At 40.6% G+C, this 16,502-nt stretch overlaps 1 protein-coding gene across 1 annotated transcript in view; it reads left to right on the forward strand.

The window, feature by feature from the left end:
* Positions 1 to 16,502, forward strand: part of RBFOX2 (RNA binding protein, fox-1 homolog (C. elegans) 2) — a 373,260-nt gene that overhangs the window by 342,942 nt on the left and 13,816 nt on the right. The window contains 6 exon segments of the mRNA XM_006865227.1: positions 3,606 to 3,698; positions 6,449 to 6,509; positions 11,179 to 11,232; positions 11,357 to 11,453; positions 12,534 to 12,701; positions 16,331 to 16,370. Of these exon segments, the coding sequence (XP_006865289.1) occupies positions 3,606 to 3,698; positions 6,449 to 6,509; positions 11,179 to 11,232; positions 11,357 to 11,453; positions 12,534 to 12,701; positions 16,331 to 16,370 (513 nt within the window).

Genomic DNA, 16,502 nt, shown 5'->3' on the forward strand with positions numbered 1-16,502 from the left:
TATTGAGGACTCTCGCACAAGCAGGCATTAATGCTAACCTTTGTCATTTGCTGACTGTAACATTTCCATGTTTATTATCCCACCATTCATTCTTTTGGATGCAGTTTTGTGTCACAGATGTTCTAGCAACTCATTTCAGAAAGGAGGCTCATAGAAAATGTTGGAGCAACCAGATAGGGAAAAGACGATTAGAAAGATTTTAGGTAGGACTGGTGGTTTTCTCATTTTATCACCATTCTCTGTATTTCCTTTACCTTTAAAGTAAAACTAACAGGTCCTTTCTATCCCACAGTTCTATTGAAAAGATAAATAAGTGTGTATGTGTGTGTCTAGATGTAGATCATGTGTGTATGAATAAATATAGTTAGTATGTATGTGTGTGTAGGTGTAGATAGTGTGCATATATGTGTGTAGAAGTAGGTAGTGGATACATGTGTAGATGTAGATAGTGTGTATGCACATATGCGTAGATACAGATTATATGTAGGTGTAGGTAGTATATGTGTATGTATACATGTAGATAGTATATATGTGTGTAGGTATAGATAGTGTGTATACATGTATGTATATAGATTGTATGTGTGTGTAGGTGTATTTAGTATATGTGTATGTATAGATGTAGATAGTATGTATGTGTGTGTAGATATAGGTAGTGTGTGTTCATGTATGTATAGGGTGTGTGTGTACAGGTGCAGATAGTGTGTATGTCTAGAAATTGATTGTATGTATATGTGTATAGATATAGATAGTGCGTATGTATGTGTATAGATGTAGATAGTGTGTGTATATGAATATATATAGATAGTATATATGCATGTGTGTGTTGATGTAGACAGTCATAATACTAAAACAAAAACCCTAGGCATTTTCTCCACATAATTTGTTATCCAGGTACTTAATTTACAATTTATTAAATTAGTAAGGCTGAAGGATTACTCAGAATGTAAATTGTAGTGTTTCTAAAGTATGTCATATAAAAACTGTTTTTCTTAAATAACGTAACTTTCTATTGGAAGATGTGCCAATATTGGATAACTAGCTTCCTGTTTTCAGCAGATATTAGTGTAAATGAAAAATGGTGTATTTTACTAATAACTTGTCCTTGAAGTATTAATACCAAAATTTGTTTCTGAAAATGTATTCCCACTGATAGTTTTACAAACGTATACATTCTTTAGGAAAGAGTACTGAATAAAATCTTACATAATGTTCCATCTTCAACAATACGTATTTTTTAAATCCTATCATGTGTTGTTGTTGTTGTTGTTGTTATGTGCCGTGGAGTCGGTTCCGACTCATAGTGACCCTGTACAGGGTTTCCGAGGCTGTAAATCTGTACAGGAGCAGAAAGCCTCATCTTTCTCCCATGGAACAGCTGGTAGTTTCGAACTGCTGACCCTGAGGTTCATAGCCCAATTCGTAACCGCTACACTGTAGTGGTATCCAAATTGTGGGTCCTTTGGAACCTACCACCAAAGATCATGCTAAATAATCACCTCCTTCAAAACAGTGCCCATTGTTGACCATCTCAGATAACAGATTTTATATGTTTATATATACATATAAGGAGCTCTGGTAGCGTAGTGGTTACGAATCGGGCTGCGCACCTTAAGGTCAGTGGTTCGAAACTACCAGCTGCTCCGCGGGAGAAAGATGAGGCGTTCTACTCCCGTAAAGATTTACACCCTCGGAAACCCTGTACAGGGTCGCTATGGGTCGGACCCGACTCGAAGGCACTTCACAACAACATATATACATATGTGTATGTAACTGTTCATGGTATAAAATGGTAAGGTACATTTTTAGTTAAAGATAAAGGTTCTAATTCATCCTACAATGAAATATTCAAAGAATGCTAGAAGGACTATGAAACTATTGGGAAATGAGGACATTCCTAGAAAATCCTAAGACTTTACCGCCCTATAGATAAAGAGCTAGTAAGAAAACTGGCTTGTAAAATTAGCCATGAAGTGGAGAGAGAATGCTAAAGCATGGGGAATAAAGATGATACGATGCCTTATGAAATGAGCATATTGTCCGTCCTCTTGCTGATGAAATTGGCAGCACGACTCTGACCTAGACCTGTGAACACAAGAGTAAAGTTTTGTCTACCTAGTGAATCAGAGCACCTCATTTTCTTGTTGTTGTTTTTAAAGCGTCTGCAAGAGACAAGCAAGTTAATCGTAACTCAGAATAACAACAGTATTGCTGTTTTATGTTTTTCTGTTTCTATTGAGTGATGTTGTATAACTGACATCACTAAACTAGATCTCGTTCCCTATACCTGTTGACTGTCTCTATTGTCTCTATATATGGAACATTACTAATAAGTTTCCCATCAAATACAGGCATTGTCAAATTTATAATGTAGGCAAGTTAGCGTTAATAATTTCCTGATATTCCACCAAACATGTTTATTGTAAGTGCTAGTCTGTTCAGAGCAGTGACGACTTACTGGTAGAACGCTCGCCTTCCATGTGGAAGACCCAGGTTCAATTTCCAGACAGTGTACCACAAGTGCAGGCACCTCCACCCATCCATCAGTGAAGAGTTTCATGTTGCTGGGCAGGTTTTAGGGGGCATTTCCAAGCCAAGACTAGGTAGAAAGGCCTGGTAATCAACTTCCAAAAATGCGCCAATGAAAACCCTGTGGCTCAGAATAGTCTAATGTGCATCATGGGGATGACACAGGACCAGCAGCAGGGGTTTTTTCATGGTGCTTGCGGTCCCCATGAGTCAGGGCCTGATTTAATGGCAGCTAGCGACAACAGCAGCCAATCTAATCATTTAAATTGACATTAAAGGAAACTCATTTGCTTAGAAGTACATGAATGTGCTCTCCATCTGTAGGTGTAGTGCCCATCCACATCAACACTGTGCCTTAAACTATCTGGTTTCCAAAGAAATTAATGGTTGCACAAGCAGTGAACAAAGTGTAGCTGAAATGAATTGTTGTGACGTGCTATCAAGTCGGTTCCAACTCCTAGCGACCCTGTATAGGGTTTCCGAGGAGTAGCTGGTGGGTTTGAATGGCAAACTTGTGGTTAGCAGTCCAGTGCTGATCCTACAGCGCCACACCAGGACACCTGGCTAAAATGAATAGAGCCCCCTGAAAACTCTTCAGTATCCACTTCAGTATCAGATTTCACATTGAAGTCACTGGGGAATGATACATTCAGCGTGCTAGAGGGTCAATTTAATCAAGGATTTTTTAGTACTACATAATGAGACATATATTGTAACAACATGGATTGAGAAAGGACATTAAAAAAAAGTTCAGCTTCCTAACTGTCTAGTTTAACCTGAGTAACTATATACCTTAATTTTGGTCTGGCCTCACATGCGTTATGTTTTAGTTTACTATTGTCATTATTGTTGTTAATTAAATTATTACTATTGTTAATTTAGTTTTTTGGGGTTTTTTTTACTGGATTTAATTTCTCTTTACAAAATATGCATGAACCAAAAATGAACCTTGGGGAGAGTACCGCTGAGTTGTTGCTGATGTCAGTTTCATGCTGTGATACTTTGTTCTCTATTTGCGAGAGATCAGTATGTCAATATAACGATGTGCATGTTTTCCCCCCTTCTCCCGCTGCATGCAGGGATTCGGGTTCGTAACTTTCGAGAATAGTGCTGATGCAGACAGGGCCAGGGAGAAATTACACGGCACCGTGGTAGAGGGCCGTAAAATCGAGGTGCATGTCTTCAATAATTCAATTTCTGGTTCATATTTTTATTTCCTTTGTGTGTGTATTGCCTCGCTTATTTCACATTTGGAACCCTGTCTCGTGTGAGTGTGCGCACACATATGTGTACATGTGTCGGTGTCTATCTCGCCTTACTGCACTAAAATCTACATGAAAGTAACATGTCTGTCCTCCTCCCCCTGTTTTTTGGAAGTTTTACTTTTGATTTCCTGTGTCTGTATTTGTCTTTTTATTTCCTTTTTTCTCCCTCCATAATGTTCATCCTTCTGCTCTTTTATTTTTCACTTTGCTTCAATTTGCTAGACTCCAAATTCCTGTGATCAGGCCTGAAGAAAACTAACAGAAAACATGTCTAAAAACTGTCCAATTTATAACATTGTGTCCTGCAATGAGTCAGCAGGCCAGCCAACACCTTCTTCTCTCAGGAGACCAGTTCGCCTCCATGTGCGTGTGGTAGGCAAGGAATTAAAGATGGTAGAAATTGTGGGAAGGGAGGAGGGAAAGAATCCCAAATTCATGTGGTCTCTTGATATGTTTAAATATCGAGAACTTCAAGTGAATTCTAACACTTTTACAGGTAAATCCTTCCGAGAGTTTGATCACTGGCTGGCAAATGTAGCGGTGGGGTGATTGAGGCAGCCACCTGGTGTTCAGCCCATTTGAATAACGCAGTGAAGGTTAACTGGCTCCTTCCCCCTTTCCCAATTTTTAAAAGTATTAAATAATAAAAGCCACCATTTTGAGTAAGATGTCTGCATTTTTTGCTTTTTTCCCCCCCCACCCTTTCCAATGGCTTAGCATTTAGGGCCCTCCACTTGAGTCCCTCTTTCCATGGTACCTATACTGACGATGGTACCCGTTGGCGGTAAGTAAAACAAAAGCACTAGAGAAGAAGCTTTTAAGAATGTAATTAGAAAACAATTAAGTAGGAAAGAAAAAAGTCCATCTGCCATCTCACATTAACACTACAAAATGTGATTTGACTTGCTCTTCTTCCTTTTCCTTCCCCCTTCCATTTTCGATGCTGTTGAGTAATGCCGCCTGATCTTTGGATGTACACATTGTTTTGTAGCAGTCTGAGCTGTTTGATTACTGACTTCATGGTGATTTTTTTCCCCCTTGCACATCTTACTCAGAGTTACTCAGCTCCAGTTTTGGCTGGTTCTTATTAATGCACTTCCTGCCCCTCATGCCTTCCCTACTTTTCCTCTTTGCCAATGACCTTCTGTGTGTAGCTGTGACTGTTCTTTCTGTGCTCTTGACTGCTGTCCTTACCCTACCTTACTTTCCCTTTACCCAACTTCCTGCCTCTTGGCCTTTTCCCTATCCTTCCTTGCCCCTCCCCTCATTCTCTCCCATTATATGCAGCTGTGGGTCTCTTTTGCTGACTGGTGGTTTCTGATTGGTTCTGGCCATTTTTCCTTTAAGTGCTTGGTTGCATTCTGCTATAGCAGCTGATTAGAGCTCTGTCCATTCTAAATGTTCACTTCTCACTTTCTCCCTTCTTTCCAAAATTTCCTTTTTTTCTTACTTTTATTTGTGTGTGTGTGTGTGTGTGTGTGTGTGTGTGTTAACTGCATGACCTCAGTCCCATCATTGTTGTATCCCATTCTTTCTTTTTAAATGTGAAAATGCTTAAATTATTTGGTGAGTCAAACTCGAGTAAATGGAGTTTCACACTCTTGTTCCTCAGAGATGACTTCCTACTATACGAGTCAAATAAGACATGCTAAGGCTTGGTCATTTTTGTTTTTTAAATTCCAATTCTACCTGAAATTGGTCTTTTCATAACACAAATTTATCACTTTGCAAAATTTGACACAATGTAAATTCAAAGAGATAAAATAAGTATTTCTGTTTTATACATATACGTTAGAATTCTTTTAAAACATGGCCTGTTTTATGGCCGGACAGCACACCATATAGTTGTGTTCTATGGTACTGCTTTACCCTCTTGGCTACAGCATTAGCCAGCAGAATCCTGACTTCTGAGCTCCCTTTCCTTTCCTTAATGTCATCTGTGTAACGTCTACTTGCCCAAGTACCGACATTGCTTTATATTATGCAGGTCTGTAGTGAGGGTGAGGAGCACCATAAAACAGAAGAAATAGAAGCTTTGTATTCTCGACATTTTTAAGCACCTGCTTAAGACCTCTGAAACTCTGTTTTTAAATGAATAGACAACTTAGTCTAGAAAGTTCAGAATGGTCCTGGAGACCATAGCCATGGAAATCTAAGTTCCTGTATTTGTTTACTAAGCTCAGACAAGACAATCTGATGCCAACTATGGTTCATCAAGAACTACTGAACATTAGAATCAATGAAACGAATAGATTTTTCTTATCTTCTTGGAAATCTTTGATTTCTTAATGAACTTCAGAGTTCATATACAAAGAAGAGTTATTTCTGATTTACTTTTTCCCTATTTTCCTTAATGGAGAGACTTTACTGTTCTCTAAAGAACTTGCAAATGTCTTTTTCCTTTGTAATACTAAACAGTAAAGTGACCCTAGTTTTCGATTGAGAGACTCTGAAACTGCATTTTACTCTTGTTAGCCTCATTTAATAAGCACCTTAATTGAAGTACTATGTATCAATATTTTATATTGCTCTTTTAATTATTTAAATCAATGCTCTCTGAAATTTACATTCCTGTATTATGTTATTGGATGAGCAACTCCATGTTCCTAATACACTCTCCTTCCTTCCTGCCCCTTCCTCTCCACTTGGATTTTTAGGTGAATAATGCTACCGCGCGTGTGATGACCAATAAGAAGATGGTCACACCATATGCAAATGGTAAGAGACTATAAGTTACCTTCATCAGATTGTCATTCTTGTATAAGTCTATGAACTTTTTTATTAACTTCTAAGAATCTCTTGATTTGACCTCATACAGCTTGCTTAATTGACTTTGAAGTATTGTCTTTACCTAGAAGAGTATTTTATTTGTACCAGTTCTCTTGTTTTTCTTAGATCTCTGCTCTAAGTTTTGTAGTTATTATAGTGTACTGCCTCTAGGTGAAATTCCTCTTTATATGATGCATACATTTTATTTGAGGTTGTCTGTTAACCCTCATGGCACAAAGATTAAGGAAGTTCTTTACTGCTAACTGAAAAGTTAACAGTTCGAACCCACCTTGCAGCTCTATGGGAGAAAGACTTGGCAACCTGTTACCATAAAGGTTGTTGTTGTTGTTAAGTGCCGTGGAGTCGGTTCCGACACATAGCGACCCTGTATAGTGTTTCCGAGGCTGTAAGTACTTACGGGAGCAGAAAGCCTCATCTTTCTCCCATGGAACAGCTGGTAGTTTTGAACTGCTGACCGTGAGATTAACAACCCGACTCGTAACCACTAAACCCTATAGGGCAGTTGTGCTGTGTCTCCACAGGGTCACTGTGGGCTGGAATCATCTCAGTGACACCCAACAGAACAACTTTTACCCAAGTTAGTTTCCACTCTGGCCACCTTCTTTTTCATTTTTAATTCTCTGCAATGTTTTTGTTCTGACTCATAGCAACCCTTTATAGGATTCCTGAGAGCGACTGGTGGGTTTGAACTTGCAGCCTTATGCTTATCAGTCCAATGCTTATCCTACAGTGCCACGCCAGTTCTTTGAAATAGTTTAGGTTTATGCATCCTCCCCTTGGGTGCACCCCCACTCTGACCTTTGTTACTGATGCTCCTCATCTGAGCATCTGTGCTGACTTAGATAACCCTGCTGTCTTTAGAAGGTGGACCCTAGAGGTAATTGTGTATGTGTAGACTGTAAACTTTTCCAGCCCATGATTGCCTAATATATAGTAAGCTGTACAAAGGAAGAGGACATTTCCTATGAATTTCTAACAAAAACAAAACATATGTGTAGTTGTCAAATCTAATCTAGACTTCTGTTCTCTGCATGAGACAGAATGCTATTTTAATCTGTGTTCAACCCACAGTTCTGTAAACAGTCTTCTGCAAAGTCATCTTGGGAAACAACAGAGAACATTGAGTGGCTGGGGTGCTGACACCTCCAGCTCACCTTGAATCTGAGCAACTCTCCATTCTCTGTTTACGGTGTGGGGTGCTGTGTACACTTATATCTCTAAGAAAAGGAAGAAACAGGGAGTATTAGCTATTGGTTAAAAGTTTGAGATTGCTGGGCTGGAGAGTAACAGTGTGTGCTAGCAATAACAATGTCTTCCCAAATCAATTAGGATTGTATTGGGTATATCCCTCACGATCTCCAGCACATACATCTGGACCAGCTTTTCAAATAGTTGATAGCAGTTGATCAACAAAACTTGCATTTTCCTGCCCGCCCCATCTGTGATGCTCTACATTAGGCGGTAGTACTCTCTCCTCTTGACCTCTTGTTTTCTTCTTTTCACGGCGCTTACAAAAACAGCAATCACTGCAACTTTGATACAAATTCTTTGTAAACAAAATAGAAAAGAAAGGCAACGTATGTTCAGTTTCCTGTGGGACTCAGGGAAATGGGTATCAGAAAAGCTTCAGGCCTGAATTCAGAAGACCGAAATCCTACATGCATTTGGACTCTTTGTTTTACTGTGTGGTAGTGCACTGATTCCTTAATCTGTCTGTTCAGCTTTCTTACTTCCCATTAGAGGTCACAGAGTTTTAGTACCAATCCTCTCCCAAGTCATTGAAATCCAACCCACTCAGCCTCTTAACTTAGAAAATGAGGCCCAGCAAAACACAGTACTTCCCCTGTCAGTTTCCAGTTTCTGTGAGAAGCCAGTGACATCACATGTATGAAAATACATTGTATAGCATCCTGAGCTAAACACACTTAAGGTGTCATTTACCACATATCATCTTGCACCTATTGTGCAGGTTTAAAGGAGGGTCAAATAGTGTAGTTAGTATAGAAGAAAGATATGAATTTTTAAATATTCTAAATACTCAGCCCTAAGACAGACAAGGAGTCCTACTGTGGCACTGTGGGTTAATGCGCTGGACTCCACAATTGGTTTGAACGGTAAGGTTGGTGGTTCAAGGTCACTGGTCACTCCTCAGAAACCCTATACAGGATCGCTTTGGGTTGGAACTGACTTGACGGCACTTAACAACAACCACAAGAGAGACAACCTTAAGAAAACACACTGTTGGCAGGTGAGTGTGCTGCCTGCCACCAGGTGAAGTTAAGGGTGGAATTGTTTGATTTGGATGACATTGCAGAACGTCTGTGCTCTTACAGCTCAAGTGGGATTTGAACCCAGAATTTGACGTTTTATGAAAAATAATGAAGAGACGGTACCACCAGAAGCTAAAATAATGGGAAGTAGGGTTGGTTCAAGATGAATGGGTTTTCTCTTAAATAATGTCTTGTTTTGAATAGCTATTTAAATATGATAATTTCCATGGAATTGGCCTTTTCTTGTTTCCATTTGTATAGAGAGTAAAAGCAAATGCTAGGCACTTTTAGAGGCTACAGAAGTAAACCAAAGAGCATCAGAAAAACAAGTTGGACATGTTTGCTTGTTTATGTATGAAAATCAGTAAATAACTGTTGATTAAAACTTTCCTATGGATTTCTACTTTCTGTCGTGCTTGGAATCATTGCTGAGTCGGAGCTGGCTCGATGGCATTTAAAAGTAATACATTTTCTTAAACTCTTGGCATATTCCTATAGATATAGGAAAGAAGAAATAAAAATAGTTTGTGAATTCTTAAAATATATAAATGTTCAATCTCATTTTCACAATAGCCCTTTGTTCACTAAAGCATCTGATGAATTTAAATGCATTCACTACACATGAAAGCTACAGATGACATGCTCTGAAGTTGGGAACTTATCTTGAATTGAATTGTATTACTGCATGTCTTTCCTTGTTGAGTTGGCGATTTAAAATGCTCTAGTTACAGTGGAAAATCAACAAGAATTTCCATTTACCCAGAATACCAGCATGGTATTGTTGGACTTTCACCGCTTGTCAGTTTGTCAGATGTGCTGCTCTGATGCTCAAAGCTGTGCTACCAGTATTTGCAATGACAGCAGAGTCCCCCAGGGTGGGCAGGTTTCAGTGGAGCTTTCAGACCAAGACAAGCTGGGAAGAAGGAGAGGCAGACTAGTTGTGAAGGGTTCGCCACTGAAAATCTTACGAAGGTAGCAGAACGTTGTTAGATACAGTGCCGGAAGATGAGCCCCTCAGGTTGGGAGGCACTCAAAATACGACTAGGAAAAGGCTGCCTTCTCAAAGTAAAGCTGACCGTAATGACGTGAATGGAGCAACATTTTCAATGCCTTCATTTGCTAATGGGGCACAGCTGAAAATGAGAAACATCTATAAACATCCATTAATAATCAGAACATGAACTGTACCAAATATGAATCTAGGAAAATGGGATGTTGTGAAAAATGAAATGGAATATTCATCGATAATATCCTAGGCACTAGTGAGCTGAAAGCAGGAGAAAGATGAGGCTTTCTGCTCCCTTAAAGACTTAAAGCCACCCTGGAAACACCATACAGGGTCACTATGAGTCAGAACCAACTCAGTGGTACTTAACAACAACATTGAACTTGGGAGTCATAGTTCTCAGTCTGATATGAAATCTGCCAGAGGACGTCTTTATGAATTCACTTCAGCACTGGACTATGAACCACAAGGTTGGCAGTTCAAACCTACCAGCTGCTCCATGGAAACCTTTACAGGATCGCTATGAGCTGGAACCAACTTGATGACGCTTGTTGAGCTTATACATAAGAAATTGCATGACAGTGTGATACGGAATGATATAGTCTACTTGTTTTCATTTTCCTACACTGAGACTAGGTCATTTGAGACAGTTGTGTGAAAACCACTAGACTGCACACTAGTACAGACGGTCCTGGGCTCATGCACCCACAGCTCGTATTTGCCCTTTCATATTGTGTAAATGTCCTCTCACTTTGAAATGACCTCACCAGCCTCTCCTTAGAGCAGTCTTCTTGCTGCACTGGCTTGAATCATTCCAAAGGATCAGAACTTTTCCTTGCACTACAGCAAGCCTAGAAACTAACAGTTTGCACCTATTCCAATTTACCTACAAATCTGACTTAGAGACCCACATGGGAACAGACCTTTAGTAGGACTGGCTCTCTGGTGACCTGGGGATTGCCTGCATATACCTCTATTTCTCTTTTCTTCTCTCATTCCCTCTCCGTTTTCTTCCTTCCTTGCCTCCCAAATTGTTCCTTCTCTCTTCCCTTCTGCCCTCCTCCTCCTCTTGTCTCCCCTCCACCTCCTCTTGTCTCCCCTCCACCTCCAGCCTTTCCTTGTCCTTTACCATGCTAGTTCTGCTCAAGCCAATCAGATCTGAAATGTCCTTTCCCTGTCATGTTTAAGCCTCCAGCTACATTTCAAAGACAAGTTGGTAGTAGGCCCAGAGATGCCTGAAGTCAGCTTGTACGAACAGTGAGGGCTTCCTTTGCTAAGAAATCTGACGTGGTCTTAAATACTCACTGTCCTTCTGTTTCAGGTTGGAAATTAAGCCCAGTCGTTGGAGCTGTATATGGCCCCGAGTTATATGCAGGTAGTATTTAAGTTAATGTTTTCATGTGTGTTATTTAACTGCTAGAACATTTGTTGTTTTTAAATTTTCCTTTGTAACCGTTTTCCATTTAAATTTTTTTTTTTTTTTTTTTTAATGTAATCAGCCTCCAGCTTTCAAGCAGATGTCTCACTAGGCAATGATGCGGCAGTGCCCCTGTCGGGAAGAGGGGGTATTAACACGTACATTCCTTTAATCAGTAAGTAGCCTTTGTTGGCCTGGCATGGCTGTGTGCCCGGTGTCAGGGAGCAGCAGTGTGCTCGTCTTCTTTTCCTGGTATTGTACACACTGAAAGGGAGGGGAATAGCGTCAAGAGAGTGAATACTCTCACAGTGCCACAAAGCAAAAACAGTTGGCAAAGGTAGACTGGGTAAGGGCCTGTGAAGAACATTGTAGTCGGTGTATTTGGCAGTAAAACAAAAGGACCGTTGTTTGTGGCTTATATTTCTCATACCAGCATTGGGCCTTGTCGAGGCTTCAAGTATGATGATTTGGCCTCGGCTGTTTTACTCCAGCACAAGGTGTAATTAACCATGTTCCGTGGCCATGGAGTCAGTGTCTCTGCATGCTTTCCCAAGGATGGTCCACTTAGAATTGTTTGGAAATGTCTGCCTCTGTCAAGGCTAAAAGGCTACAGGAAGGAAAGCTCTGTCTCATTTCACATTTCTGGATCAGAACTGTTCAGATAAAGGATTGAAATTGACTAATACCTTGGAGATTGGCGCCATGTAAAAATACAAAAAGAATATTCTTGCCAAGGAATGACTATTGTTAGTGCCATGGAGTTGGTTCCGACTCATAGCAACCCTGTATAGAGTTTCCAAGGAGCAACTGTGAGCTTGAACCGCCAGTTCAGAACGACCTTGCAGTCCAGCGCACTGACCCACAGCGCCACACTATAAACACTTACTCATATTTTTAAATAAGATTAATAATTGACCATGTAAAAAGCTTGTGTCAATCTGATACAAGTGTCCACAGGAATGGAAGGTCTGTCTCTAATGGCAATCGTTCTCACTGCCTCTTGTGACCACTCTCTCACCTAGCTGTGCTATAGTGCCAACATGGGCAAGGAGCAAAGAAACTCATTCCAGATGAGTGAGGCATGGAATTCTGAAATTGCATGTTAGGGCTCGCTGTCTATTTTTTTCTTACTCAGAGACCCAGGGCAGGAGGTCCATTGGAAATATTTGTGGCACCTTTTCAGAAAAGATGTGAGGTGGCATGTGTCTTTTCATTGTTTCTAAGCAAGCTGTGATTGTATTCCTGCTGTTGGATGCAAGTTGAAATTTCTGTCATGCTTTGGGTCTCCCTTTAGTTCCTGGCTTCCCCTACCCCACTGCAGCCACCACGGCGGCCGCTTTCAGAGGAGCTCATCTGAGGGGGAGAGGGCGGACAGTGTACGGTGCAGTTCGAGCGGTACCTCCAACAGCCATCCCCGCCTATCCAGGGTAAGCATTCCATTCCAAAATCAGACATGGATCCAAAATAAGCAATTGGACGAAAACCCACCACTGTAGCCCACTCCAATCTTCCGGCATGTTGTCATGCCCCGTAGTAGACGTCCAGTGGATATTTGCAGAGTGATGGAGTAGATGGCAAGAACCAAAGTAGACCCCCATCAGAATGGAACAAAATGTCAATTCATTATCTAAATCTGCCTTTGGCCGCCTTAAGCCCTCCTCGCAGGGGCTTAAGATCGTAGCCAGAACTGTCTTGTGTTTACTAGCAGTGTGTTGGCATGGAGTTCACTTAGCATCGCACGAATGTGGATTAACACTACCAGAAAACCAAAATAGGAGCTCCAGACTCGAGTACAAGGCCGTGTCTGCTGTGCTCACCCCCTTCTTACCACCTCCTGGTGGGGCTGAGGTGCTCACACAGGCCTACCCCATGGGTCTCACCGCCTGGGTGGTGAGCAGCAGAACTAGTTACCCACAATGGATTTGCTTTCTTTGTAGGAAACGGATTAAAAGAGGTTAATTCAAAGATGAACCAAGTCCAATTGACTCAAGGGAGAAAGGGAGAAGTAGGAGGAATTAAACTGCAGTTGGCTTCTGAATGATGGTAAAACAACTAATTTAGCTGAGCATCCTTCATCCTTTGATTTTTGTATGGAGGGTGTCTCATGCAGTGGAATGATTCCATAGCAACAAATAAATCCTTTGCTATTGAATTGGGGAGAAGGAGTGAAGATGGCAGGTTTTGTTTTTAGATGCTTCTCAGTGTCAGGGCCTAAAACATCTCTTTTCATAAAGAGTAGACTTTTATAAGTCAGTTGTACCAAGGGCTGTCTCGCTTCAAGGATGCATCATTTGTGTTCTTCTTTTCTCTGCCTATGACAGTCCTTTTTCCAGATTCTTCTGTGGAGCAAACATAGTAGCAAAGAAACCTATTAACTGCTACTTAGTTGCAGTGTAAACAGCCTCCTTTGTAGGTCCTTTTCTGGCCTAACCTCGATGTATGCTGATTTGGCATCCATTCACAAACCGAAATGGCCAAGCTATTCAGGGCTCCTCCACACCACAGAATAACAGCATCTTTATTAGACCAGGCGAATGTACGTGTTGGAATGGACAGGCTCCAAGCACCCTAGAAGGGAACTGCTTCAGGAATTAACTTTTGTTTGCAGTTTATGGATGTTTAAATCCCATGCATTCCATCATCTCCATCTTCTGCCATTACTTACTTTTAATTTTATCAGTTTTCCCCTCTCAACTTGACCTTTGACACTCAACCTCTGACATCTCTTTTTAAAGAAATGAATAACTATACCGTATTGGTTCATCAAGACCTAGTCAAGTGAAACAGCAACAGACCCTTTGGAAGTTCTACACACCAGGAAAATTGCTCATGAAGCATCTTCGATTTCGATCCAAGAGAGCTGACCTTTTGTTTTTTAATGAGAGATTGCTCACCCAAAACATAGGATTTCTTTTTGTAACATTCCTGCGTTACTTTTTGAAGCGGTTGAATTCATTTCTGTTCAGTATAGGTCATTTCAATATATTGGCCAAATTCAAGAGCCCATGCTCTACCAAGTCTGTGCCGGGTATGTGTTACACAAAGGTTATTTTACATCAATTTCTGTGCATTACATTGAACACGTAATATCCCATGTTTTCTTTTTTTTTGTTAACTAAACCACATTTTTACAAGGAAGATGGCAAGGAATAAGTCCAGTATTTTGTGGGGAATGGCCTCGAATTGCTTTTCAGCTTAGTGAACGAATTTCATCATGAACCACTGTGCACTAGCCTCCTTTGGCATTTGATCCAGGGACTATTGGAATTCTTTCAGCATTTAGGTGATTATTCCCAGTGAGTCATGCAACTCAGGGTAAATTTTATTCATATTTTTAATGCCACCACTCTTCTCTATAGAGGAAATGGTTTTTAATGTTTACCTCTGTCCCCTTACTGAAATGGTTGAAGCTAATTGATCATCACTTACCCGCAATGCTTTTCATGTTATCAACTTTCTCATTATGAACCAGTCTCCTTTGAACTACACTGAAATTCCAAGACACATTGCTTTCTAAGATGAGACTGTTGGAGACCATGACAGTGGATAGAGCATCAAAGACAAGTCTAAGTTCCCTGTTGTGTAATGCAGACACAGCGCAACTGGGGCTCTGCAAAGTGTGACCATGCCATCATGTCAACATCAAAATGTCATTGGAAGTAGAATTCAGCTGCCTATAAGAAGCAGGTTATTCCATGTTGACATTAAAAATATGATTTGACAACCTTTTGTGCTCATTTGTGTATTATAACAGAACATGGTGGTGAGTTTCGCCAGCTTACTTAGTTGAGTCAGTGACCAACAAATAATAGTCAAATCTTACAATAAATAGGAAGAAAGTCTTATCTTTTATCTCGGCTACTGCTCCATGGCTTTTGGTCCCAAAGTAATGTTTTGGGGAAAGTATGTATGCACAAAAATACTTCAAAAGCTAGAAATCTGTAGTATAGTTTTGGTCACAAGTTTTTTTAAAAAGTGTGACACCTTGTTTGTTTGATACAAGTGCATTTTCTAAGCAGCAAAAGAAGCCCTTTTATTCCTAACCAGCTACCTTCTCAGTTTTCTTCTTTTAAATAGACAGGATCATCCTTGGTCATGCCCAGAATATCAATTTTCAGTAACCCCTTTCAGAATCCCGAGAGTGCTCTTATGGTCAAAACAAACCTTTAAAATCTTCCCGGTCCTCCTTCCCGCTCTGGATTATATTGTTACTATCTGGGATCCCCACTGCACCTTTCAATTCTCGGACCTTGGACCAATCACCTTAACCTTTTAGCTCATTATCTCTGCTTGTGAAAGCAATGCATTGTGGGTATTTTGGTTGTGTTTTTTTGTTTTGTTTTGTTTTTAATTACATTTCTCTGTTTACTTTGGTCAGAATTGATTGACTTGTTTTTCTGAGGTGTTGCATTGGTTCTTAAAATGCTGAATAATAATACTTTGCATGCCTGTTATGATCAGCCAAATCTTATCGCATGTCTAATGTGCAGGGTTAAAGAGCAGGTGATGTATGGATATCAGGAGGAAAGTTACCTGTCACGATGAGACCCAAACTAAAACACTCAACGTTTTATTTGGAACTGTGCATACAGGCCCTGCCCTGATGGAAGTCTTTGGACTCATCTTTTTCATGTGAATCCTCCCACCCCACTTTTTAAGCTCTGTAAAGAAAAACTTTTCTCCTAGTGCTAGCTTATTGAAATAGCACCCCAGAGTCAAAAAGCTGACATTTCCGATCCAGTCGAGTTTTGTCTGAGTCACGAGGTCCTCCTGGAAGTGCTCTCTATCGATTAACTGTCCCCTGAATGACCAGCCATCCAGGCTGTTGGTTCCTGTGGTGCACGCCTCCCATGTCCTCACATGTCCTGGAGCTGCGTCTGTGCGTGTGCACCAGCACCCCTTCTCACGGACACACCATGGCCCCCAAGCCCAGGGTCCCGGATTCCTACATCACCTGCCTGTAGAGAGCGCATGTGCATGCTGCCGTCCTCAATAACCGGAATGTGTTTCTGTTCTTTTGTTTTTTTGTTTTTGTTTTTGTGTGGATTTTCTGCAGTGTGGTTTACCAGGACGGATTTTACGGTGCTGACCTCTATGTAAGTACACACACCGGGGCCTTCTCAACCCCATCCCCTGACAAGCCAGCCTTTTTTTTTCTGTTTCTTTGGTTTGGTTTTTTTGTTTGGTTTTGTTTTTGGTTTTTTTGTTTGTTTGATTGGTTTTATTTT

The sequence above is a fragment of the Chrysochloris asiatica genome, unplaced genomic scaffold (genome assembly GCF_000296735.1).
Source record: "Chrysochloris asiatica unplaced genomic scaffold, ChrAsi1.0 scaffold00076, whole genome shotgun sequence".
NCBI classification, from domain to species: Eukaryota; Metazoa; Chordata; class Mammalia; order Afrosoricida; family Chrysochloridae; genus Chrysochloris; species Chrysochloris asiatica.